General features: G+C 42.4%; 1 protein-coding gene across 19 annotated transcripts in view; it reads left to right on the top strand.

Moving 5' to 3' along the window:
• Positions 1 to 12,426: 12,426 nt before the first annotated feature.
• Positions 12,427 to 25,896, top strand: part of LOC103186089 (transducin-like enhancer protein 4) — a 93,650-nt gene continuing 80,180 nt past the window's right edge. For all 19 annotated transcript variants that reach the window (XR_006084957.1, XM_042333588.1, XM_042333584.1 and 16 more), the window contains exons 1-4: positions 12,427 to 12,596; positions 12,872 to 12,969; positions 14,439 to 14,502; positions 14,683 to 14,727. Coding sequence is in view for 18 of the 19 variants with exons in the window: in XM_042333588.1 (XP_042189522.1) it covers positions 12,573 to 12,596; positions 12,872 to 12,969; positions 14,439 to 14,502; positions 14,683 to 14,727 (231 nt within the window). In the remaining variant the exon portion in view is untranslated. The remainder of the gene's footprint in view (positions 12,597 to 12,871; positions 12,970 to 14,438; positions 14,503 to 14,682; positions 14,728 to 25,896) is intronic.

Here is a 25,896-nt window from a genome sequence, read left to right as displayed (position 1 = left end):
AGTTCAGCGTCCAGCCCTCAACCACCTTTTTGGTTATCCATTCCAGTCGTCATTTACATGCTATATAAGTAAATTCATTGGGAAATTGCAATTTGCACCCTGGAACCTGTACACGCTGAGAAGATTTCTTTCCCCATTCAAAATAATTTTGGAAGAATATCATCCATAGAGACCTATGCAATGTGTTTTGTTTATTCACAGGTCAAAAGCATTTGTTTGATCCCAATGTCCACATGGAATCCCACCTTCCACAAAGAGTCATTGGGGAGTGATCAAAATCAGGAACTTTGGCTCCCTTAGTACAAGGGCATTAAACCCAATTATAACACTCCTACTGCCATCCTGACTCTGACCAACTAACTAAGAACAGATTGAAAATGAAACCAGGGATCTTCTGCCTCTCAATGGCCCAATATCATACGAAGAAGTAGTTTTTACTAACAGAGCTATTGGAGGAGTTTTCATCTCGAGTGTAACAGATGCATCTATACATGACTGAAGTACGAATAAACTGTTAATTTTTATTGTCTAAAAGGAGAAAATAAACAGATTTGGAGGAAAGTATCAATGTGCTTCTTTTTTGACAAAGAAAAGGCAGGCAATGCAACCAACTCACAGTTCCAATCAATCATAGAAATAAGCAATTGCTGAAACAGGAACTATGCAAGAGCTCGCAACAAGGAACAGGTTTTCTATCCTTTACCTAAAATTGCTTCAGTTGCCTGAGTGAATGAGCTGCCCATGATGGGTAGGGTGAAGCGAGTGCCTTGAATACAGTACAGATGGACCATTCCATAAACCTTTCCCTTTGTTTATAAGCCACATTGATCTTTGTGGAAGGTCTGTGGCTTGACACAATTTGAGGTCAGCTTTAAAATCCAACCCAGAGAGCTTGAGAAAAACAGGCCATTCTTAATTTATACATCATAGTACTTTCCAATTTAATAAGATTCTGCTTAGGAATCTCTCAGAATCTCCAATTTTTTTTTACATCTCCATATTTCTATAGCAATTCTGAGAATTTTCTTTGTGTTGTGTAGCTGGTGCTAGGCCAACAATAGACGTTATCAATTCAGAGGTGAGGATGGTGTAAAACTTTTTTTTTTGTATTCTGTTAAAACATTTTGAACGTAGCTAACACTATCATATTAGTTGACACGTAACAGAAATCTGCGAAGGAGGGTTAATAGGAATTTACTGGGCGTCATCACAAAATGAAAGGTGAAGACACAGAGGCCAGAGCTCTGAGAGAAGCAGGAGAAAAGATATAGATAAGATTAGTGACACATGTAGGGCCAGAGATAGTATGTGACACAGTCTACCCAGCTGAACAAGCTGAAGCCACCAGTAATAGAAAGAACGTGTTTTACCTAATCCCCTCAGATAAGCTGTTCCATCCAGAATTATCACACCACAATCTTCAGGGTATGAAACTGAAAATGAAGTTTCAAACAGCTTTGATTCCTCTCCCATAAATGAGAAACTGTCAGATGGAACTTTATTTATTTTCAGCTCCCTTCGAAACACCCTTCAAGAGTTCCAATATACCAGTAAGTAATGCAGAAAGCCTCCTGTGCTGATTGACAGAACATGATATAAAGCAACCCATATTTGACATGCAACATTTTTCCACTGAAAAGAGAGACGTTATAGGCAAATCAAAAATGTAAGAATATATCACTATATAATTCAATCGCTATACGCGCACACATACACACATAGAATATACATATATATGCTGTATAGAGTAAATTCTCTGCATAACTACACTTTATGAAACTCATTATGGTGAGTCAATGTTGTCGATGCAGAATTACATAGAATTTTATAGCACAGAAACAAGTCATTTGGCTTAAATAGTCTGCGCTGGTGTTTATACGGCAAGTGAGCCTCCCCTTTTATACTTACTATAGCACAGCGTATAGGAATATTTAATGTAGTACCACTATTAATCAGGTTGTCAAATACCATATACATTGCTCGTGTATGATAATACAAATGTTGGGCAAGTTTCCTTACTCCACATGCCTCTGTTTACCTAGCAGTAAGTAGGAACCCGATTGTTTGTCAATTGGCGGATCGCTTTTCCAGGGGTAATAATTCCTTTTAAAAAAAATAATAAATTGGTCTTTCAATCCACGACTGTCTGTGGGACACTGCTGTGCACAATTGGCTGCCGCATTTCACCCACAAAATACACAGTCAATTCACTTTACAGTATATTCTGTGAAGCGCTTTGAGACATCTCAAAGACGTGATAAGGAGCTATATCAAATGCAAGGATTACTAGTATTACATCCATGTGTTGTAGCACGAAGCTGCTGAATACATGAATGCACAATGCAGAACAAATGACCTGATAATTTTTACTGTCTCCTAACTTGTTGTTGCTTGTTTGATCCTTCAGGGTGCAGTCTCATACCTTAAAGATTGTTTATGATAATTCTGGAAGGACATGTGTTAACTATTACAAGTGATAATTATCACATCACACTTACTTTTCACCTCTGTGACATTATCCTATATGTTACTCTGTCTCTAGAATATTCTATTTTGCTATTCTACACAGTTACAACATTAGTGTGGGGGATTCTTATTTCATATAAATAACACTTTTGTAAATTAATTGTCACTATATATTTGGATAAACCATTAGTGTTACACCCAAGACAGAATTCTAATCTGAAGCCTATATCATCTATAATTAGAAAACTACATGCTGGAAGTTTCAAAAATGATTGTGATTGCTTTATGATGGCCACAGCTGAAAACGGATGACATTTTTGCAAACACGAGCAATGGATTATCTATGATAGCTTTAAAATTACAGTCACTGCCTTGTTTATTACATCCTCCAGTGAAGATTACTTACCATTGAAAGGGTAAACAAAATCAGTTACGAACACCAATTAGCAAGAGTGAAAACTGAATTTGAACACACCACCTTCTCAGACAATCATGCTCAAGGGTATCACACAACTACATATAGTATGTGTAAAAGCCAAATTAAAATACATACTTCTTGATTTCCTCCATACTGCAAACTATTTCCCAGTGTGATAAGAGGCAATCGACTTACTTGCAGGTGTCTGCCAATACATGGTATAAATTGTGCAATACAATAGGTTGTGCGCAATTGGCTCCCGCCTTTCGCCCACAAAATATGCAGTCATGTCACTTTACAGCATTTTGAGACGTCTCAAAGATTTGGTAAGGCGCTATATCAAATGCAAATATTATAATTATTATTATTATTCATAACTGGCGACCATCCTAATGGCCTTGGGTGGCTTGCCCTCCTGTTTTTTCTCCCGCCCTATGTAAAACTAGTTGGTCTCTGCTTGGTACTTCCCCTCCTTAAAACATGCTGAGATCAGCAATTCACCATGTGCAGAATTACAGGAGTGAACCCATGCCTGACAGTTTTGTGGTGCAACATATTAGAATACTAATGCACTCTACTGCCTCAGAATTTATTTATGCAAAAATAAAATTTGAAAATTTTAATCCGACTTCTTCCATTGTATTTTGGAACAACGTCTAGGAAGAGGAATAGCTCTTCCATCACATTATGCATACTACAATGAACCCGCTTCTCCTGCATCACAAGAGGAAAAGAAGACCCAGATAAAAACAACAACAAAATTATATTTGTATAGCGCCTTTCACGTTGGGAGGACGTCCTAAGGCACTGGACAGAGTTATGGACCCGAACTGGGGGACGGGGTGGGGGAGGGTGGAGGGCAGGGGGGGAAGCAGGGAGATTGAAAGCACGGTCGAATAGGAGGGTCTTGAGGTAAGTTAACAATGTTTTACAATGTACGCACCACTATTAAAATCAACTGCTGTATATAACTAACAAGTGACAGTATTGTAAACTGGTTGTGTTGATCAGTCTAATATAGTCTAATATAGTGTAAACCAACCAAAAGCCAATGTAGACTACCATACACCCAAATTCCATCTGTTCTCAGTCTGTTAAAGCCACTTTGTCTAAAAAATTGAGGTCACGCCAAACAGTGGAAAAAATTCTTAAATGTAATCTGAATTTGGAAGCTTCCTTCCCCCCTCCCACCACCATAGTTCTTTAAAGTAAACTAGCTGCCATATTTATATTCAATTTAATTTAATTCAATTTAAGAATGTTCTTAAGTCCTGTAGCTCAGTGGTTAGAGCACTCGCTTTGCAAGCGAGAGACCTGAGTTCAATTCCAGGCAGAGGGCGAAACCTTGGCCAAGTTTCCTTACTCCACACGCCTAATAATAATCCCTCCAAAACCAAAAATAATAATAAATTGGTCATTTTCGATCTACAACTGTTTGTGGGACATTGCTGTGCGCAATTGGCTGCCGCGTTCGCCCCCAAATATACAGTCAATTCACTTTACAGTGTGTTCTGTGAAGTGCTTTGGGACGTCTTCCCGACGTGAAAAGCGCTATATCAAATGCAAGGATTAATTTCTATAATATTGTGTGAACTTACATTTTGAGACAAAATAGTTTTGCTGGTTAAGATTGGGTGAAATTTCAGAGACCACATATGTGCTGTTTTTATTAATATTTTTTATTTAAAAAAAACTTTTGAAATGAAATGACATGCAGTTCTGCCCTTGTTGTGTGTAATTCCATTTTGTACTCATTGAGCCAAAGTATATCGGTGTGAGGGAATGGAACACTTTCCCATTTCAAACACTCATAGGTTTGATTCAGCAGAGACAGCCGCAGAGTAATAACCTGTTTATGCTGCTGGATTTAAAGCAATATCGTTTCCAGCCGTGGAACAATGGGGAATGGGAAGCCTGATTTATACTTCCTGCTCTAATAGCATTGACGGGGGTCTGAGGAGAGTTCTGTGAATCTGCAAACAAGCAGGTGCACAGAGCTCTAATATGAGGTGTTAGATTGTTCTATTATGTTTAAAAGTGATTGGCTCAAAAAAATAAATTGGTCCCCTGAAAAATCTTGGGAGGTCGAATGGAATATTCGTTTTTCTGTGCAGTGGTTTCAATCAATATATTCTTGGAACCACCTTAAGCTAGTCTCAGCAACAGGACTCCAGCGCAATTCACTTTTGGATTGCACTCCTCAACCCCAATTTATAGTGCACTTTTGGTGTTTAAGTCCTAGACCTTGATAATGCCCATATAATCGCAACATAAAGCTCCCTCTGCTCCAAAAATGTACCTTAGCCCCAACCTCACCTGAACCCTCCCTACTGTACCAGGATGATTTTTTCCCCGATTTCCCACATTGATCAGCACTGTAATTTTGCTGAGTGGCTCTGTAAACATGTAGTACTATCCAATTAGGGATAGTTATGTGTTTGTGGTCTGGTTTCACTGTTGGGCTCAAACTCAACTTCAGAGCTGAAATGACTATTCCCTAATCCTGCTCTCAAAACTTATTCTGAAAATTGCCTTTGTCTGCTATATGGTGTTGAGTACCAAGCCAAATGGGAACTGTGTGCTGCAAAAACCCTGAGAGATGATGTAACTGTGTTGGAAATCTGTTCTGTGAGAGGAAATGGCTGATGAGAGGTTCATAGTGTTATAGGATGTTTGCAAGTGTGAGGTGTATCCAACTGTAATGCTGTGGTGTGCTTTTCGGAAGATATAATACATTGCAGACAGTGGGTGGAACATAAAATTCTGTGATGTGCCGCACGTATTGATTCCTTGCACTGAGCATGTTTTATGTTGATATCTGAGATGCAAAATTATTACAATATAATATCATATTAAAGTCTAGCTCCAAAAAAAACAAAGTAGGAAGTATAATAATCTCTCTTAGTATTTCAAATTTAAACCCAATTAAGGATAGTTTGGGAGATTATATATATATTAGCTAAATTATTTTTGTGAAATTGAGAATTTTGACTTAACTTCGTAGAATATTGCAGCAAACAAGGCCATTATTCTATTGTTCCTGTGCTGGGAGTCTGAAACAGCTATCTATCTAGTGCCATTCCCTTCCTTTACTCATTCCTTTTATATTTTTTCTTTCTCAAATATTTTTCTACTTTGCTTTGAAAAGATATTATGGATTCTGCTTCTGCCATGAAATTAAGATTCAGTTTGAGTTCTTCTCATTAACTGACTCTACTTCAGATGATATTTTATAGGGAAGGTACCTTCTTGGAAGTACACCAGAGGTGACCATATCGGTATGATAGGATATTGTGGGAAATGTAAGAAAGGTGTTGGGAATAAGTAGAAGTGGAACCAAGAAACTGTATGACTGTGGAAATGCACCAAAGATGAAATAGCAATGTAATAATCCTTACATTTGATATAGTGCATTGGGACCTCCTCCCGATATGAAAGGTGTTATATAAATGTAAATTTGTAGCTGTTTGTAATGGCTTATCATGTCGTTTGTGTGTCTCATAGAGCTTCATGGGATTTACTATAATGTTTTGGGTGAATGCAGGAGCCAATGTATGAACAGCAATGTCCCACAAACAGCCATGAAGTGAATGTTCAATTTTACCTGTTTGTTAGCCAGCACACCGGGAGAAACACCCTTCTTTTTTTTGAAGAGAGTCATGGGTTATTTAATGTTCACCTGAATAGGCAGTTGGGACTTGGGTTTAATGTCTCATCCAAAGGATGGCACTTCTAACAGGGAGAATGGAGTGTCAAAAAATAACAGCACCAGTAGGAAGTAAAAGAAAGTACATGCATTCCATGGAGAGGATAGAACTTACCGAGGGGAAGTTGAAAGAGACTTTTGGGTGTTAGTTGACTCATTACTCACTATGTTGAAACAGTGTGAGGCAGCAATAAACAAGACAAACAGGATGCTGGCTATATTGCCAAATCAGTTGAATTCAGAACCCCAGAAGTCATGGAAACATAAGAAAACAGGAAAAGGCCATTGGACCTGTTCCACCAATATGTTAGATTTTGGCAGATCTTTTAATCTCAATGCTGCACCCTTTTACAATGTCCCAACCTTTTACAATGCTCTTTAATACCTTGCTTACCCAAGTACCGTATCTGTTTATCTCTCTATTGAACATCCCTATTGATTTTGTGTCTACAGCTTCTGGGACAGAGCCTTCCAGATTTTCACAACCCCCTGTGTCAGGAAATGTTTCCTGACCATAGACTAGAAAGAGGCCATTTGGCCCAACTAGTCCACACTGGACAGTTCTATTGCATTTTTGATTTGAAGGCTGTACAACCTTGTAATGGATCTACCTCGACCACTATCTAACCTGTCAATTTCTTTTATTATTTGAGACACCAAAATCACATTACCCCTTACCTCCTCGGTTTAAAGGAATATAAACCCCAGTCCCAGACTCTCATCAAGTTGAATCCCCTTCAGTCTAGGTATTATTCTAGTCTGTCAGGCTGGCTCAGTTGGTAGCCCTCCCGCTTCTGAATCAGAAGATTGCAGGTTCAAGCCTCACGTCAGCACTTACAACTCATAAAGTCTATGCTGACCCTCCAATGCAGTGCGGGGGAATGCTGCAACGTCAGAGATTCTGTCCTTCGGATGAGATGTTAAACCAAGGTCCCCTCGCCCCGGCGAGGTGGGTATCAAAGTTCCATGGCACTGTTTGAAAAGAGAAGACAGTTTATTTTGGGGATCCTGGCCGACTAACCCCACATAATATTGATCACTCACACCATGCCTGTTGAGGGACACTTGTGTGCACAAATTGGCTCCTGTATTTACACACAAAACACACGGTCACACCACTTTACAGAACATCCTGTGAAGCGCTTTGACACATCTCATGTTAAGGCGCTTGATCACATGCAAGGATTATTATTAGTAGTAATGAACTATCACTGGACACCTTCCGAGGTGAGTACATCCTTCTTAAGATTTTTTGGGTCAGTCAGGTGTCTGACATATGCGGAAACCCATCACCAGTGCTCTGCAGAACTGGACAAACACCGTCTTATTTTATATTCCATAGTTGGGCGGCAACAAGATGGTAGTTTCTTTTAAGAAGGGAGGGGCTGATGACAGCTGCTTTTAAATGGCGAGGGATAGTTCCTGAGGATACAGAATGAATAATATCAATTAAAATGCATAGCTGGGCAGCCAGAAACTGGGTTGGTGGATGATTGAGGTATAAATAGTATACTTCATGTGAGAGAGTAGTTGGGGGAAGAGACCGGTGAGCATGATAGAAGCAACGAATAAAGGGCCGGGGGTAAAGAAAGGTGTGGAGAGAGAAAGATCTGCTCTAGCTGAGATGTCAGAGCAGATGGCCTTGATTTTTGTCACAAAGAAATCCATGAGCCTCCTCACATATTCAAAATCAGAGGGAAAGATGGAAGAGGGGAGTTGATGGTGGAGCCCACAACTAGTAATACTAACACTTGCATTTGACATAGCGCCTTATCGCGTCTTCGAGAACAGATCATACCGGAAGGTGAATTGACTGTATACGTTGTGGGCGAAACGCGGCAGCCAATTGCGCGCAGCAGCGTCCGTCCCACAAACAGCGGCGGATCGAGTGACCGCATTTTTTTTTGGGGGGGAAACGTCGTACCCTTTGACTGTGCTCTCTCCCTTGTCCCAGTCATTGGGGCACAGTTGCAGCAACAGTGTGCTTTATATTCCTGGTATGGGGGGGGGGGGGGGGACAGACGGGAAAAGTTTTGTCGGGAACAGTGATCATTTATTTCACCTTATGATGTTGTTGGCAGAGAGTCAGAATGCGAACAAATCCAACGAACACAATGGCACTTTGTTTTTAAGTGCAGCTCCTTCCCCGGAATCAAACCCTCCCCCCAAACAAAAAAAAAGGTGGCGATGGCGCAGAATGTAAACAGAAACCAGAAGAAGAAAAAAAGAACAAAAAAAAGGCAACAGTGTCCCCGAACACATAAGGGACCCACTTTGTTCTCAGAGGGAAGGCCGCGATGTGATGGGGGTAATCTTCCGGCGAAAGGAAGGAATCTATAGCGCATTATGAGCGAAAATGTTGGCAACGACGAAAGGCAGAACACAAAGGCAGTGACTGCACTCCTTCCCACCTCTCGCCCTCCATTCACTTTTTTTTTCGGTGGCGGTGGCGGTGTGTGTGTGTGTGTGTGGGACTGAGCTCTGACTGCAGGAAGCCACAGACATAAAGGATATTATTTAGCGGACATTAACTCTCCCCTCTCCCTCTCCCATCAGATCGCTTCACACGACAGACAGCCATTTATTTCAGCGTAACGTTATAGGCAAATAACCCCCCCCCACTTTCACCCCCTTTCTGTGCCTTCCTGCCCCTGTAGATGAATGTTTAAGCCCCCGGACCCGCAGTTGCGGGCGATGCTGCATTTTAATCGGTTTGCGTTTCCGCTTTCGTCCCCTTTCGATCGTTTTCTTTCGGTGCTGAAGGTGTGTGTGTGTGTGTGTGGGGGGGGGGGGGGGAGGGGGGAGGTTTGGGGGGAGCGTTCAAACCGGGGCCGCGCCCGGAGACGTGAGGGGGGGTCAGGAGGCGCTTAAAGAGGGCAACTGATGGGAGGGAGATGTCGGCGATTATCCCCTCAATCTCCCCCCTCCCCTCCCAAAAAAAGATTTGCTCCGGTGCAAAGCAAAACCGAAACCAATGAAAGCCAACGCGATGTGGGCAGGAAAGGAGCGCGCGACGTCAGTGCCAACCCCGACGAGGTGTCATTTACCATTTGCTTGTTTTTTTGAATGGGGGGAGGGGTGTGTGGGGGGGGGGAGGGAGGGGTGTGGTGGGGGGAAGGACGGACGACGACGACGACTTTTTTTTTTGGGGGGGGGGCGTTAAAACAAATATTTGAGGCAAAAAAAGTTATGTTGGAAAAAAAAACGCGCGCGTGTGCGTCAACCACCGGGAAGGGGCTCCGGTGTATGTTTCTCTCTCTCTCTCTCTCTCTGTGGGTGTCGTTCTCTCTGCCCTTTCTCTGCTCGCGGGTCGGTTGGCTGAGAGCCTCTCAGTGCTCCTCTCTCTCTCTCTCTCCCTCTCTCTCTCGTAATACCCTATAATGACAGATTGCTCGAGTATTTTGCAAAGAGACATTCGACCCCCAATTAGCAGCATTCCGCGCGGCGCTCGGATGGGGACGGAGCAGAGAAACGGGGAGGAAAGCATTCCGCTGTCACGGGACACACACACACACACACACACAGAGAGAGAGAGAGAGGGACCCACGTTACTTTGACTGACAGATGAGCAAATGTCCCCTCCCGCCCTCTCTGCCAACTCCTCGCGCATGACCGTCCCCCCCCTTGGCCCCGCCCACCCCCCGCCCCATTGGCTGCCCCTGCAATGACGTCGGCTTTGCCCCACGTGGGCCGGCCGGCAATTGGCTGGAGCCGCCGGGGCAGCCCCGCCCTCATACCCCCCCGTCAATCAAATCCCCGTCGCCCCCCCCACCCCGCACCCGCCGCCACCTGCCCATTGGCCGACCGTGTCAGAACTGAGCACGTCACCAAACCCCGCCTCTCGCCGGGCTCCCGTTGGCGGCGGCGGCTGTCAATCATTCCGTGTTTGATAACGAGGAGGGCGGGGCCGGTGTGGGCAAAGCCCGCGGGACATGCCGGGAAGTGTAGTCCTCACCGAGGGGACGGCGGGGAAGTGGGACGAGACAGAGCGATGATGTCAGTGGGGTCTCAGCCGGGGTTGACACGATGCAGCGACTACAACAACCAGCGTGCAACCTGAGCTACAACCCCAACCCCCTCCCTCTGCTCTACTCCACCCACCGTGCGAGTCTGGCACCCTCTCCCTCGCCGCTGCTCCTCCTCCTCCTCCTTCCACCACCACCTCGTTGAAGTGAAGTTGAGCTTCGGTGGAGGGGGGGGGGAGGAGGGTGTGAATATGTAAGAATGTTAATGACACAGCGCTTCTAACGTTTGGTCAACACGAAAGGGTTTTTTTTTGTTGGAAAAACACATCCGCTGTATGTACTTTTCGTGTCTATTAGCGGACGAAGAGAGACAGAAGAACGAGAGAGAGAGAGAGAGAGAGCAAAAGCAAAACACGAGTCGTCGCATATCTTTGGAAGCCGTTTCTCCTCGGACTGGTGCTTGTGGAAGTGTTTGTTGTGGCGGTGGTTGTGGGTCGGACAGGCAGGCAAGGCGGGCTGTGGCTTGCAACTCACTGTAGCTCTGTGGCTGCGGTGATAGCTCGGCTCGACTCGACTCGACTCGCTCTCCAGCCAAACGAGCTCACGAGCTTGAACTAAAGCTGTAGTTCTCTGTGGCCGCAGTCGCTCGGCGTTGTTGTTATTGTTGTCGGGGGCTTTTTCTCTCTCTCTCTGTTTGCGTTGTCCCGGGGAAAAGAGGGGAAAAGGACGAGAGAGAGAGAGGGGGGGAGTGGAGAAGAGGACCCGCCGCCTGGAATCCGAACCCACCGCCTGGAATCCCGGACTCCGCGACGCTCCGAGAGGGAAGATTCCAACCTTTGTCCCGGGGGTTCCGTCTGCGAGTGTTGCACTTTGTTGCCCATTGTTCGCTCGCGCTGTTCTGGAAGGTGAAGGCGCAACAGTCACAGCCGAACAGCACCGCCCGACACCACACAGCGACCCCCCGACACCCACACACACCCCCCGACACCCACACACACACCGACACCGACACCCCCCGACACACCCCGACACCCACACACCCCCCGACACACACACCCCCCGACACCCACACACCCCCCGACACCCACACACACCCCCCCCCCCACACCCCCCGACACCCCGACACCGACACCCCCCGACACCCGACACACCCCCCGACACCCACACACACCCCCGACACCCCACACACACCCCCCCGACACCGACACACACACCCCCGACACCCCGACACCGACACCCCCCCGACACCCACACACACACCCCCCCCGACACCCCGACACCGACACCCCCCCGACACCCACACACACCCCCCGACACCCCGACACCGACACCCCCCGACACCCACACACACCCCCCGACACCCCCCGACACACCCCGACACCCACACACCCCCCGACACCGACACACACACCCCCGACACCGACACACCCCCCGACACCCACACACACACACCCCCCGACACCGACACACACACCCCGACACCCCGACACCGACACCCACACACACCCCCCGACACCGACACCCCCCGACACCGACACCCCCCGACACCGACACCCCCCGACACCACACACACCCCCGACACCCACACACCCCCCGACACCCACACACACCCCCGACACCACACACCCCCGACACCCACACACACCCACCGACACCCCCACACACCCGACACCCACACACCCCCCGACACCCACACACACACCCCGACACCACACACCCCGACTCCCCCCGACACCACACAGCGACACTCCGACCCCACACACCCCGACACCCACACCCCCCGACACCACACAGCCATTTGACCTCTTTCTTTACCCTCCTTCCCTCCCTCCCTCCTTTCTCTCACTTCTCACGCGCGCGTGTCAGTGTGTGTTTTCTTTTGGGTTTTACCCCCCACTTCCCCTCCGCCCTCTTTCGGTTGTTGAATCAATTCCGAGGCTCTCACTCACTCACTCACTCACTCGCTCAATGACACAAAATCACCTGCCAAACTGAAAACGAAAATCTCGGGGGCGAGATGTATCCTCAAGCCAGACATCCCGTAAGTGTTTATGTGTGTGTGTGTGTGTTGTGTTGTGTTGTGTTTTGCTGAGATGTCACGGACGTGCATATGCGAAAGCTTCGCTGCTCTCTCCGCACGAGTTTAATTATAGCCTTTGAATAAATATTTGTGGACGTGCGAAGTAACACTGTTTACGTTTGCGCGCTCTCTCGGTTCGTGTTAAGCAAATGGCGATGAATAAGATGCCCGTCCGGTTGTTCCCAGTTGGTGTCAGTGCTGATGCTCGCTGTGTGTGTGTGTGTTTGGGTTTGCAGGCTCCTCACCAGCCGGCTCAGCCCTTTAAATTCACCATCTCCGAATCGTGCGACCGCATCAAGGAGGAATTTCAGTTTTTGCAAGCGCAGTACCACAGGTACACACACGGCCGCACAGTCCACACCTACACCCGCACACACCCGCACACCCACACACCCGCACACCCGCACAACCATCCCGCGCGATGCCGCAAGTCCGTCCGGCAGTGTATTTTGATGTGGCGATGGACATTTGGCTCCGCGGGAGCCCCGGTGCCACCCCCGGGCTGTCTCCCCCACCGCCGGAGGTAGGTGTTCAGTGGGGAGTGAGTGATTTCCCCCCCACTCCCCCGGGGCTCTGGTCGGAGACGGGGTGTTGGGGAGTGGGTGCGAACCTCTTCCCGGTGCGAAGCCCCGACATCTGCCGCCGCTTTCCAGTCGCGTCGTCATTCATCCCGTTCCGAATTTACCGAAAGCACCGGATTGAGAGGTGTCGTTTTAATCGTCAGACGACGGTGTTTTGTTTTGTTCTGTTGCTCGAGGTGAGGGCGGGAGGAGGAGGAGGAGGAGGAGGAGGGGAGAGAGTCGGTACAACACAGCGAGAGATGTGACACGAAACGCGAGCGCCAAAGGCTTTAGACGTTTTGGGATGTAAAAAGGAACACAACTTCGCTCCACGTTATTCCCCTTTTATTTCTCTTTCCGAATTCATTTATACTTCCACTCACACCCGTGTGACGGCCGAGGAGCGCTCTTTGCAGCCCCTCTCCCTCCCTGGGTAACCGTTGCCAGGTTTCCAGGGGGTGAAGCTGTCTCGGTTTTTTATTCCCATTTTAAAAAAAAAAGAAGAGAGACCCCCAAAACGTGATGAAAATCACTGACCGGTTGGGAGCACCAACTTATCCAGTTAGTATATTTATTTCAAGCCTTTAAATGGTCGGCTGCAGGAGGTCCGTGTGATGCTCAGTGGGGATCGCAGAGGGGTTTTTCTTTTTCCCCCTTTTGTTAATTTCTCGCACCCGCCACCAGTTCAGTTCACTTTCATATTTCCAGCAGATGTTGGGCTGCAGTTGCAGGTTTTTTTTTTTAAAAAAAAAGTTCCTGCATTTGGAACCGTTTCCTACATGTTTATCGAGTAAAAATAAATCGTGTGACTATTTTTTCTAGTTATGCACAAATGTATTCTCCACCCACACCCCCACCCCACCCACCCCCACCCTCCCTCCTCTGATAAGAAAATGGTAATCCATCCCATTTCTGATCCTAAATTTTAATGCAGTTATTGCTGACCAGAAATAACTCTTTTTCAGGGGTCACGTTTGTTGCGTTTCGTATTTCCATTTGATAAAATGTTAAGTCTTTCAATCTGTCCTCTCCTCTTTTTGCATATACTTAGAGTGGGCGTCATAAATAATTTCGAGAAAAATGTGTGCTGTACAGCCCTTAATTAGGTGTATCCTGTGTTAGTAATGCACCACTTCTAATGATCCGAGAAGGATCATTTATGTAGAAAGAACTATTGCCGGCAGCACATATAAAATGTCCACATATAAAATGTGCTTTGAACTATTTTTCTTTCTTTAAACAGTTTGAAACTGGAATGTGAAAAGCTGGCCAGTGAAAAGACAGAAATGCAACGCCATTATGTCATGGTAAGTCCGAAAATAGAAGAGGGTGATCTTTTTCTTTTTGACTCTTGTGTAATTGTTTGTAATGGGAGGGAGGTTTGGCACAAAACAACTCGAGGCCTCTTTATATTATTTTATTCTGTGATAGTGCTCACGGAATTGTGAATTTACAAGTAATTTGTCGTATTGCTTTGCCTTCCACAGTATTATGAAATGTCTTACGGCCTGAATATAGAAATGCACAAACAGGTAAGATTCAATCAATTACTTGGAAGGAATATTAAGGAATTCTGTTTGGTTACCTGAAAATGTTATGGTGTGATCCAGTTGAAGTATGAATTTCATCACTGAAGTGCATACAGGAAGAATTGGAAGGCTGTATACTGATAGGGTTGTTGAATTCCTTAAGGGCTAGTGTTGCATTTGCTGAGCGCTTGGGTTGCAACCTTGACAGTGGAATTGTGATGGTTTTAACACATTTTGTTACAAGAATTGATTCTACATTATATGAATGACATACTAGAAGTGGCTACTTTTGATGAATATGTGACGTAAAGATAAAAAATGACAATTTATTTCATGAAAAAATATTAACTAGAGATGGGGGGCTTCTGCATTCAAGTATCAAAGGGTTTAACATATAAAATAAGATCATGGAAAATGTACTAAGGCAATACTATATCTATATCAAAGCAGATCGAATTCAATATCCCTAGTTGGTGTTGAGGATATTTCCACACTATAGTGATATTTTATATCAGCAAAAATTCAAAATATTATAACAGTTGAAATATAATTCTTCTGATGTGCAGTGTTATGTTTTTTTACATATCTTTCACCCCTGTGAAAGAACTATGGTAGTGAGTTCATCAGTTCAATATTCTACTTATCATGATTGTTAATCTCACCCTTTGGGGCACGGGGTCTGAATTTCATGGGTGTGAAGATCAAAAAATAAACCATGACTGTTGGCGGTTAGGCTTTGTACTAACAACTGCATTTTAAGTTTTTTTTTATATAAGACCTAACCAGATTTTGTCAAGTTTGTCTGCTTGTGAGTTACAGGTCCTTACTATTTATAAGCTAAATGCCACACTTCCTCTACCCGTATTTGAATCATAATTTAGTTATATGTTAATACGGCAGTTTCAATTTTTTTCTGAGACGACAATTTTGTAATGAAAAAAGCAGTACTTTTTTTAAAGGCAAAAAGAAATCTGATCCTAATGTTGAATGATTTATTTCGGGATTCATGGGCTGTTTCGCATATTGTGGAGTTGTTGCTTTGCTTGTTTTATAATTGGCGAGATAATTAAAATCAACCAGTCATGGTTGTAATAGAGTTTCTGTTGCCCCTTTCCTCCATACACATCTTGTAAAGATGATTTCTGAGTCGTGTAAATATCTGCCTGATAAATGCTAGTAAAACCTGATGTCACAAATCATAATGCTCTGCAGAACATATTCTTTACGGTTATTAAACACGACTTGTTTAGGTTGACCACACAACATTGGAACAAATTTTGTTTTTAACCAGAAAGAGTCCCAAGTAGTCCCGCATCAGATACTGTGAGCAGGAAGTGGAAACTGAAAATCCAGATCAGAGAAGACGCATTGTAATTTGATAGCTATTCAGAATACACTGCAGGCCAGAAGAAGCCGTCATTAGAATAAGACCCTCTCTACTGGTCCCTTGGCACTACTTGGATATGGTCTAATCAGGAAATACCGGCTGTTAGTTTCAAAAATCGCACAGCAAATGAGCCCTGATAGGGGACAGTAATGAGGATCAAATTGGTGCTTCTCACAGACTGGTCATTAGTTCAGGCTAAAAACCACCTTCTAGTTTGGGTGGAATTGAGCAGTTTTCTGCCTGTGAATCCCCATGTGGGGAAGTAGATGGTTTTTCAGCACGCTCTGGACTGTGATGCATGAAACCGCAACTGGCTCGATTTCTCTGTGGAAGATTGTGTGTTTGGAAGGAGGGTGTAAATTAGCTCATTTTTATTTTTTTTAAAAAAAACCCTAAGTAAACTGTTTTTGTAAAATGTGTTAAAACCTTAATGTGGACTGAACAGATTGAAATTTTACACTCTGAAATTTGCATTGTTGGTTTAATTTTAAATATGCCTGAATAAAATATTGCTGTTCATCTGCTGGAAATGACATATTTTTGGTTAAATATCATTAAAGGATGATTGTGGGAATACTGCAAAGGCACAGTGCTATTTATTGTCAGGACGTCAAAATCCAATAATTGTATGAAACCATTGGTCTTTGTGTTTACTCTTTTTTTAAAACTGCTGACGTACCATATTTATGAGGGAAACAATAGCACCGGATAAATAAGATTTTAAGATAAACATTTTGTCAAGCTTTTAAGACTTTTTTCATACTAGTATCTTGGAAGTGGGCATGTACCAAATTTGACCTTTTTTTTATTATGGGCTGCTTGGAGAAAAAAATGGATCTATTAACATCTATATTTCAGGTTTTGCACTGTGCAAAATAGCCTTTATATTTGAGGGTAAAAAGATTCTGGTTTAAATGTGATTAAATCCCAGGGGGAAAATCTGCAATAGCTCTTTTTAAAGTGGATGTTGGGATGCGTGGCAGTCTGAACTATTCTAATTCAGCCGATTATGTAACAATGTGCATTTTAAGAGTATCGCTAACATGTACAGCTTGGGTGAATTACCTCATTTAATATTTTTGGCAATAAAGTAAAGGGAGGAATTCCTTTGCTTCGCTTTCATATGAAATAAAATGCAGATAGTTGAACAATGATATTGTCAAAAAGGAATACAGTAATATCAGCTTAATTCTTTAATAAATAATCATGGTTTGAAGTTGATGATCTGTGCCTGGCCCATGTAGATTACAAGTAGCCATAGTGATAATGCGAGCTGCAATTTGGCTAATATTGAAAGAGAGTTTCTTTCTACTGTATAAGCAGTCAATATTACAGAATGTTCATTATTTTCAGAATTATTTTTACTGTGCTGCATTTCTACGTGAGTAAGCTGAACACAAATGGAGGTGCCAATAGATTCCAAATTTCTAACCGATTTAACTTGATCGTAACGACTCGTTGCATAACAATGTGAATGCTTGGGTGCTTTAAAGTTTCTCGGTGAGCTTCGGTTTCCTTTTTCTTCACTTTTCTTTTTGCATACACATGCATCGCTAACTGCTTGGAAGCATATATCCACAAAATTATTTTAAGATCAGCGTTTTTCAGCTGGGTGCATTCAGTCATAACCAAAGGCCTGAGGGAAAATTATCCAAATATATAAACGCTGGAAAACTTACAAACCACTTGGCTTCTCCTTGTGTTTTTTTCTCTCTCTCTTAAGCTCAGTGGCATGCGTGTCTTTGCTTTTCTTAGGCTGATAACCTGAATTCTTTTTACTGCTCATCGAAATGCTCTCACTGCCAGCTCTTTCAATAGAAAATTGGCAATAATGTAGTCAGTTTGCTTTGTTGTAATATTCAGCTTAGTTTTTCATCAAGTTAGGCATATTCACTTAATGTTCGCATCTTGAGTTCCAGAGGAAAGCTCCATAGATGTACCTTCGTAATTGATGATTCTGATTCTTTAGAAGTTCATGTTTGTTTCCTTTCTTCTTTCCGGCTTTATAAAACTAAAATGTACAATGCTTTTATCGGAACGCAGAATGGTGACTGCAATCACGACTGTGATTTACAAAGTTAATCTCCAGATAACTGCAATACTCCAGGCACACTGAGGATATTTCCTCTCTTGCACCCCCTGCCACTTCCCCTCCCCATTGTATTCTGCTCACTATTTTTCATCATGAATCCCACACAGATTTCAATCAAAGACAATTACAATTCTTTGTATTGGCTTTCTATTGCCTAATTGTACAAGTTGGATACAGTGCTAACTAAGAAATTGTTCCTTTAGTGATTAAACACCATAATTAGTACCACACCCTATAAACTCCTTTTCTTTTACTCTTTTTCCCTGGGTCTTTTTGTCTCACTCTCTTGAGTCTCTCCAATTTTCTATCTCTAACCCTAAGTATAGAGAAATACAAAAATATGAAGACCTGCCTTGCATTAAAAGCTACCGAAGACTGGCTAAAATTGTAAGGAATGTAATTGGTTGGGAATAGGATGGGAGGATTAAGTGGACCAAGAAAATTAAATTTAAAAAAAATTATATTGACAAAAATATCCTTGGTGTGTGTGTGACGTTTCTAATATCATGTGTCCAGTGTTGGAGCCTCCATAGAAACTTGTACATAACAATATTTTTTTGCCAGAATATCTTTTGTTTCCAACTTCTGCATTTGAGCCTGTTTGGATGAACAGTTTCCAACAGGTGGTTCATGCATAATGATAGTTATTGAAATAGCTGGTTAGTGCCATATAATGCTACTCGCTTTTTACAGGATTATTTTTACATTCAAAACGGGTTAATGTAGTGTGAACTAGATTCATTATTTCACTAGATTGTATCTGCGTAGTAGGTGTGCCAAGGTGCTCTGCAGTCTCTTATTTGCTCTTCCTCACAGTGCTGATTGAAATAGTGTTGATCGTACTTAAAAGGATTAAAATAAAACAAAAGTATTCTTTGTTCAAATATTTAATGAATTAATGTTTTAGTTTAATTTACCTCTCGTAACTTTTTTTTGCCATTCAGAACAATTTTATAAATTTTCAGGATGGGGGGGGCTGAACCTGGCTATCCCAGACAGTAACCTCTCTACATTTTAATGGGCTAACTTAGCAATATTGTCAATTTGTCAAGAATGTGTGAGGTGATAAATGGCTCCTATACTAATTAAACTGAGAGGCCTCAAGAGTTTCCTGAGATGCTCTGGGCAAGTGGAGATTACTACTGTAATTTCAAAACTGACTGACGTTTTTCTGTAATCAACTGTAAATCGTTGCTCCAAACGGTCAGTGATGATGGTGTTTTCACTGTGTGTGGGGTGGGTAGGTGTGTGTACACTCTTCTTCCATGTACCAGTGAGACATGCTAATGGGGGGGGGAAGAAAGATGAACGACCGAAACAGACTGTATAAAATACTATAATTTAATATAAAGCACGATTCCAAAGCAGTAACCTACTGTAGGTTCAGATCACTATTATTATCAGTATTTTGTTCTTGGGGTTGATGCGATCTAACCCCCTCAATTTAGTTACAACAGAGAGACAGATATCTGCATTAATTGAGCCCCGACCCACAGTCATATGAACATTTGTGTGTGAGAGACCAATCTCGCACTTGTTTCGATTAGACCTCTCCACTTTGCTATCTTTTTACAAACCCTTTTGAGCTTTGGTGTTTTTGATGTGTTAAGAATTACCAAACTCATCTCTTACAGAGATGTACAAATCTGGTAATACAGTTACATCAACTTCATTTATACAGCGCCTTCACACGGGGTAGAATCTCGGAACATTGCGGGATGTGATGAGCCAGGCGGAGGATGCCCAGGCAGGAATAGAAAGAAGGAGGCTGTGGAATGCTCTGGAAGAAAGGCGAGTAGGGTGGTAGGCGAGAAGAAGTGAGTGGCCGTAGTGAAGGGTGGGGAGTAGTTATTATGTGCATAAGCCATTATGCTGGTTAGTGAATAAACTGTTTTGGGAATCTGACCTTGTGTTGTGACACAGTTGAGTTAGAATACATCTGATTTGCTAATGTAATATTTTCGCTGATGTACAGAGAATCTGCACACAGCTTAGTTCTTGAAGGGGAACTGAAGTCGGGGGAGATATTTTTGTTTAACTTTTTCCCCTAAAAACCTATATTCTGTGAAACGCTTTGAGACGTCTCAACGACGTGATAAGAAGCTATATCAAATGCAAGTATTATTATATTATAGCTTTCAGGCCAGTTTTAAGTAACTCTCGCTATTGCTTCCCAAGGATCTGCTCTGGGATGTTCCCCATGAGGACATTACGGGAGCTTCTTTACAAGGGAGGAAGACCTAATCCTAGTTCTTCATGCAGTTAAAAGGTTCCACTAAAACATGAGCAAAATCTGCTGACACTTATCTTCTTAATGGCGAGTGCTTTGAATCGACACGACTCTTAGCATTGGTTCCCCTTTTATCTTTTGTTTATGGAAAGTTGCTGGCACAGCTTCGCTGCTGCGTTTGCCTACATAAACTACATTCACATAAGTTCTCATCTTGAGATTTTTAGTTTTTAGTTAAAGATGCTATATAATGCAAGTTATTATGATTCTTGTGACCAAGCAGCTTTTCACCTGAAAGGCTAAAGACCTAAGCTGTAGCACCACATTAAATAAGCAACCGTGTCTTTTTTTTAAACAGAAGAAATGGAAATATTTTCCAGCTTAACTGCTGAGCCTTAAAAAGCCTAGAAAATCCGACTTACAGTCAAGGTTCAGTTATAATAAAAATAATTCTTATGAACATTCAAATTCCATTTGGATTAGAGCTTTTAATCAATTTGTGTTTTATAGTTATATATAATAAATTATTATATGTGTGTTAGCATTTGAAACATAGAGAATAATACAAGAATGATGGTGGTTAATTCAGATGACTATCGCAAGCAATAGGAACATTGATCAAGTGGTTTGTGGCTGTTATCTGCCCAAATCACGTTTTGACTTCACAATTACTGTTTTAATTTTATGTAGAAATTGCGTATTTTTTTTACTCCTGTGTGACCATAGGTAGGGGATAAATGTGGTAGCTGTGCACTCTACATTTACCCCCTCACCATGCAGTAAGATTTAAAAATATTCATTAAAAGTTGTTTCTTAATTAGTAGTTCATTTGAAGACTGGGTCTGTACTTGGAAGAGACATTTGTGTGCTGTATCAGTATAAATTGGACTCTAAGGTAGACTGCACTTTGTGATATTAACCATGCAGATATATTTTGAAAACCATGCATATTTTAAAATGAGCAATATACTTGAATTGAAGAAACCAGATTTTTAGGATGCTGGACGGAGAGAGAATTAATTACTTGGTAAAAGTGCATTCCTGAGGCAAGCTTGTTGGATCAAAAACATTACTAGCCCCCTACAGTACTATGTAGAGATTCTTAATGGGCCTGTACACTGCTGTGTTCTATTCACTAATGGTTGTAATGAATGTTGCAGACTTTTCTGTGGTGAAATAGGGGAGTGGGTGATGTGCCAATGCTTTAATTGATTCTCCATCCCTTATTCTAGCAGCTCTCTCCTAGCATCTGTACTGTATCAAGTTTTATTACAATGCATTAAAATTTCTCTTTTGTAGGGTGAAATTTACTTGTATAGTTTCTTTTGAGCCTTAAAAAGCTATCATGGAGTCCCGTAGTGTAGTGGTTAGTGCGCTTGCCTCACAAGTAAGAGGACCTGGGTTCGTGGCTATATCAAATAAAAGGATTATTATTATTCTGAATGTACTGGAATGTGTGCAAAAGAAACACCATTGGATTTGATCGAGAACCTTTTACATTGGGAGGACATCTCAAAGAGCTCCACAGGATTTACTTAAAGCGTAGTGACTATTTTGTAAACTAAAGCAGCAGCCAATTGTGCACAGCGATGTCGCAAAAACAGGAGCAAGATTCCCTGCATAGATGCAGCCAGTTTGTTTTTGTGAAACTGTTTTACCTGATATCGATCAGAAACTTCATGTTGTAAGGCCCTTAGACTGAAGGGGAAAAGCACCAGCACTAGAAATGTACAGCAGAAATTTGATTGTTGCTTGAAACAATTAAATACAAATTGAAGGGCTTGGCCCAGTGATTGAATCTTAAATCATAACTGCAGTCGTCGATCGGAAATGATGATAAATGGCATTAGAAACCTTTTAGTGAAGTACAGCGACTGCAAGGAGGAGAGCAGTAATGATTTGCATTATATCCGATACCCTCCAGTACCAAGTGGATTGCCAATACTGCTTGTTTAGCATTTTCTAAGGGCAATAGGAGTATTGATTTCTGGCTTACAAGGGACGGCTGTATTTTCACTACTGAGAAGTATTGCAGGTTGTTAAGAAGAAATTGACTTGAAGAGGCCTGACTGCTGCCCATCATGAAGCAAATAAAGCAAAACTGCTGAAGCATGGTGGAGTAGCAAGACAGGGGCCCTCAGCAATTTGTTGCTATTAATTTACCGTGGTCGACAGCAAATCAATTGGCGTCTACTTCATCTATTTGAGAATATGCTGTCCAGGGCAGATAAAAGGCCATATGTGGCAATAGAAGTGGACTATTTGCTATATTTAAGATGGAGTTAATGTGTAAATAAGTCAGTTCAAGGCTACAGCTCATTTTTTTTAGATTTAATGGAATATTTTCAACTGGAGCCAAGAAATAGTTTGCTAATTCACATTATATGTGAACCATCTGGTTTATTAGTTCATATAAAACTGAGTCAAAATGCTTAGGTATGTCCTATTCTCTCAATAGATTATTTAAAAAAAATTCAAACCTATTTTCTAAGATGGTACAGATCACAAATGTAGTTTGTATTATAATGGTCCATTGAACAGTTAGAGGGTACATGGTGACATTAACCGTGTAGATATAATTTGAAGTATGCAATCTATCAGTAGTAACACTACACTACTGTTCTTTTTCAAAACACTAATTGAGCTGAAGAAACCAGTTGGCTGACAGAGTGGGCGTTGCACAGTAAAATCTGTTCTTAAAACCTGCCTATTGAATCAAAAGTAGCACAGAATCATGCAGAGATCCTTAATGGGTTTGTGCACTGCTGTATTCTATATTGTACTGAATGTTGCAGCCTTTTCTGTGGTGAAAGAGGAACTGATTTGCAATGCTTTAATTGACTCTTCGTCCCCTAATCCAGCATGTTTTCTGCCGAAACATTTACTCTGTCAATTTCTATTACCGTCATTATTATTCACCTTTTTTCCTGCCCCTTGGGATGTCCTCCCGTGGTAATGTATAAAATATAAGTTATTTTAAAGTCGGTATGCAGAATGTTGTTATGAATGTTGTAATAATAATCCTTGTATTTGATATAGCGCTTCAGCCAATTGCCCACAGCAATGTCCCACAAATAGTCGTAGATTGAGTTTTTTTTAAGGGATTATTACCCCTGGAAAAGTGATCCACCAATCCACTAACATCCAGTTCCTACTTACTGCTAAGTAAACAGGGGCTTGTGGAGTAAGGAAACTTGCCCAGTGTTTTGGCATCTCTTAAAAGTGCAGTGAGTGTAAACTGTAATATACAGAGACTTTGATTCATGGTGTCTTTCCAGTTTTGCTCATATTTTATCCCCTTTGCTCCTCTCCTAAAGGTTTGTATCTTGTTATAGTTCTACAGGTGACCTCTCGTCCATCTGTCCAATCCTTACCTCTGAAGTTACAACATGAATGTTAGTCAGCTATTTGACAATTGGAGATGGGGGGGGGGAGGGGGTGGAAAAGGCCATTGCATTGTAGCCAAGCTAGACCACTATTGGTTTGATATTTCATGTTCAGCTTAACAGCACAGTTTTGTTGTTGTAAGCGACTGCTAATTCCTGGTGGGTGGTTCAGTGTCGTATTGTGGTGCAGTTTACAAATTAACCCATCTGTAGTTTCTGCCAATTATATTCTTATATACTGGGTGTGCTATTTTGGCAATCATCTGTGGCTTATTTTAACTTCCAATAATCTTGGCATATAGATGTTGGCCAGAGGTGTTTACCATGCTACCTGTCATTAGCTTCCCTTGTATTCCACAGTGCACTGTCGTCTTACAAAACTACACAGGGTTAATTACAAGGCTATTAGTTTGATCTCATCAATAACATTAGTGGCGTGTAATTATTCCAAGGCTTTTCATATCTTCTATGACAGTGCAATTATGGGATTGAAGAATATTTTTGTGGAAATTTTCATGATTTATATTTCAGGTCCTGTCAGATCTGTGAAGTAGTTACGGGTGAAGTCATAGGTGGAGCAGACTTTCTGTGGGGGGAGTGAACTGTATGGACTAACTTCTCTTATTCTATGTTTCTTTATGTTAACTCTTCTGGTATTTACCGTTACCCACTTCCTCTTGTGTTTGCATGTTGGTGGTTTAAAAACCTGTAACCATACCCAGTGCTCATCTGGTGATTATTTCCTCTCTTCCCCCCGCCCCTTCCAACCACCCTTGTTCTATGTTGGTGAGGCGATTTTCCATCTACATATTCAGTGTATTATTTACTTTTGCAGATGCCTGATTGCAGTTACTGTGGCTCTAAAGTATTCACAAGAACATAAAATTAGTTTGGATGAAGAAGACCCTTTGGCCCATCTGATCGCAACCCTTCAGAATCCTGCCCCCCCCCACCCCACACACACACACACACATACACATATCACAGCATCAAGCTGCTCTCTAAATGAGTCCAATGTCCCAGCCTCGATTACCCTTCCTGGCAAGCTGTTGAAATTGTTAACTTTTGAGTATAAATGGAATCTTGTTGTTGTTGAGTAAAGTAAAATTTCTTGGTATCAGTCCTGAATTTTGATGGCCTAGAGTAGTTAGTAAATAAAAATTTTACCAGCAGCTAGAAGAGCATGGTGACTCACGTAAAACCAGGCAAGTGTTGAAATCCAGCCGAGTGTTTTTCAAACGATCCAGAAAGCAAAGCCAAGCACATGGCCGGGCTCAGTTGGTAACACCCTCGGATCGAAATCAGAAAGTTTGGGATTCAAGACCCATGTTGATTCTTAGAACTTGTATAGTCTAAACTGACGTGACAATGCAGTGATGAGGGTGTGTTTCATTGTTGGAGGTGCTGTCCTTTCGATGAGACGTAAAACTGAGTTCCTTTTGGTGAATGTTAATGATCCCATGGCACTATTTGAAAGGAAGTGAGTTTCCCCTGGTGTCCTGGCCAACTCTTCCCCCAAATAAAATTCCTCACTCACCTCCTGTCTTGTCGATGGGCATTGCTGTGCACATTTGGCGCTGTATTTTATCCACAAATGCAGTCACTGAACTTTATAGTATGTCCTGTGAAGCACTTTGGGACACCCTCCTAACATGAAAGCTACTATACCAAATGCAAGGATTAGTATTGTATTTGTTTTTGGAATCTCAATTAATTTGAAATCTGCAGCTAATTTCTTTCAAACCCAAACCAATTGTCCTGTTAGAATGAATAAAAACTTCAAATGCAATGATTATTACTGTCCCACACAAGTGAAAACTACTCTTCTCCATAAAATATGGAGTCCTGTAGCTCAGTGGTTAGAGCGCTCGCTTTGCAAGTAAGAGACCTGGGTTTAATTCCCAGCAGGGTGAAACCTTGGGCAAGTTTCCTTACTCCACACACCTGATAATAATCCCTCAAGAAAAAAACCCAATAATAAATTGGTCACTTCAGAGACAGCAATTCGTTTGAAAGGTTAAATTGTGATGTACAAAAATGTTGATTTGGAATGTGTTCCCTTCCTTGTGCCTCCATG

This window comes from Callorhinchus milii, unplaced genomic scaffold, assembly GCF_018977255.1.
Source record: "Callorhinchus milii isolate IMCB2004 unplaced genomic scaffold, IMCB_Cmil_1.0 Scaffold1, whole genome shotgun sequence".
In the NCBI taxonomy this organism is placed as follows: Eukaryota; Metazoa; Chordata; class Chondrichthyes; order Chimaeriformes; family Callorhinchidae; genus Callorhinchus; species Callorhinchus milii.
Note: the sequence above shows the minus strand (reverse complement) of the source record. Positions and strands in the feature narration are given on the sequence as shown.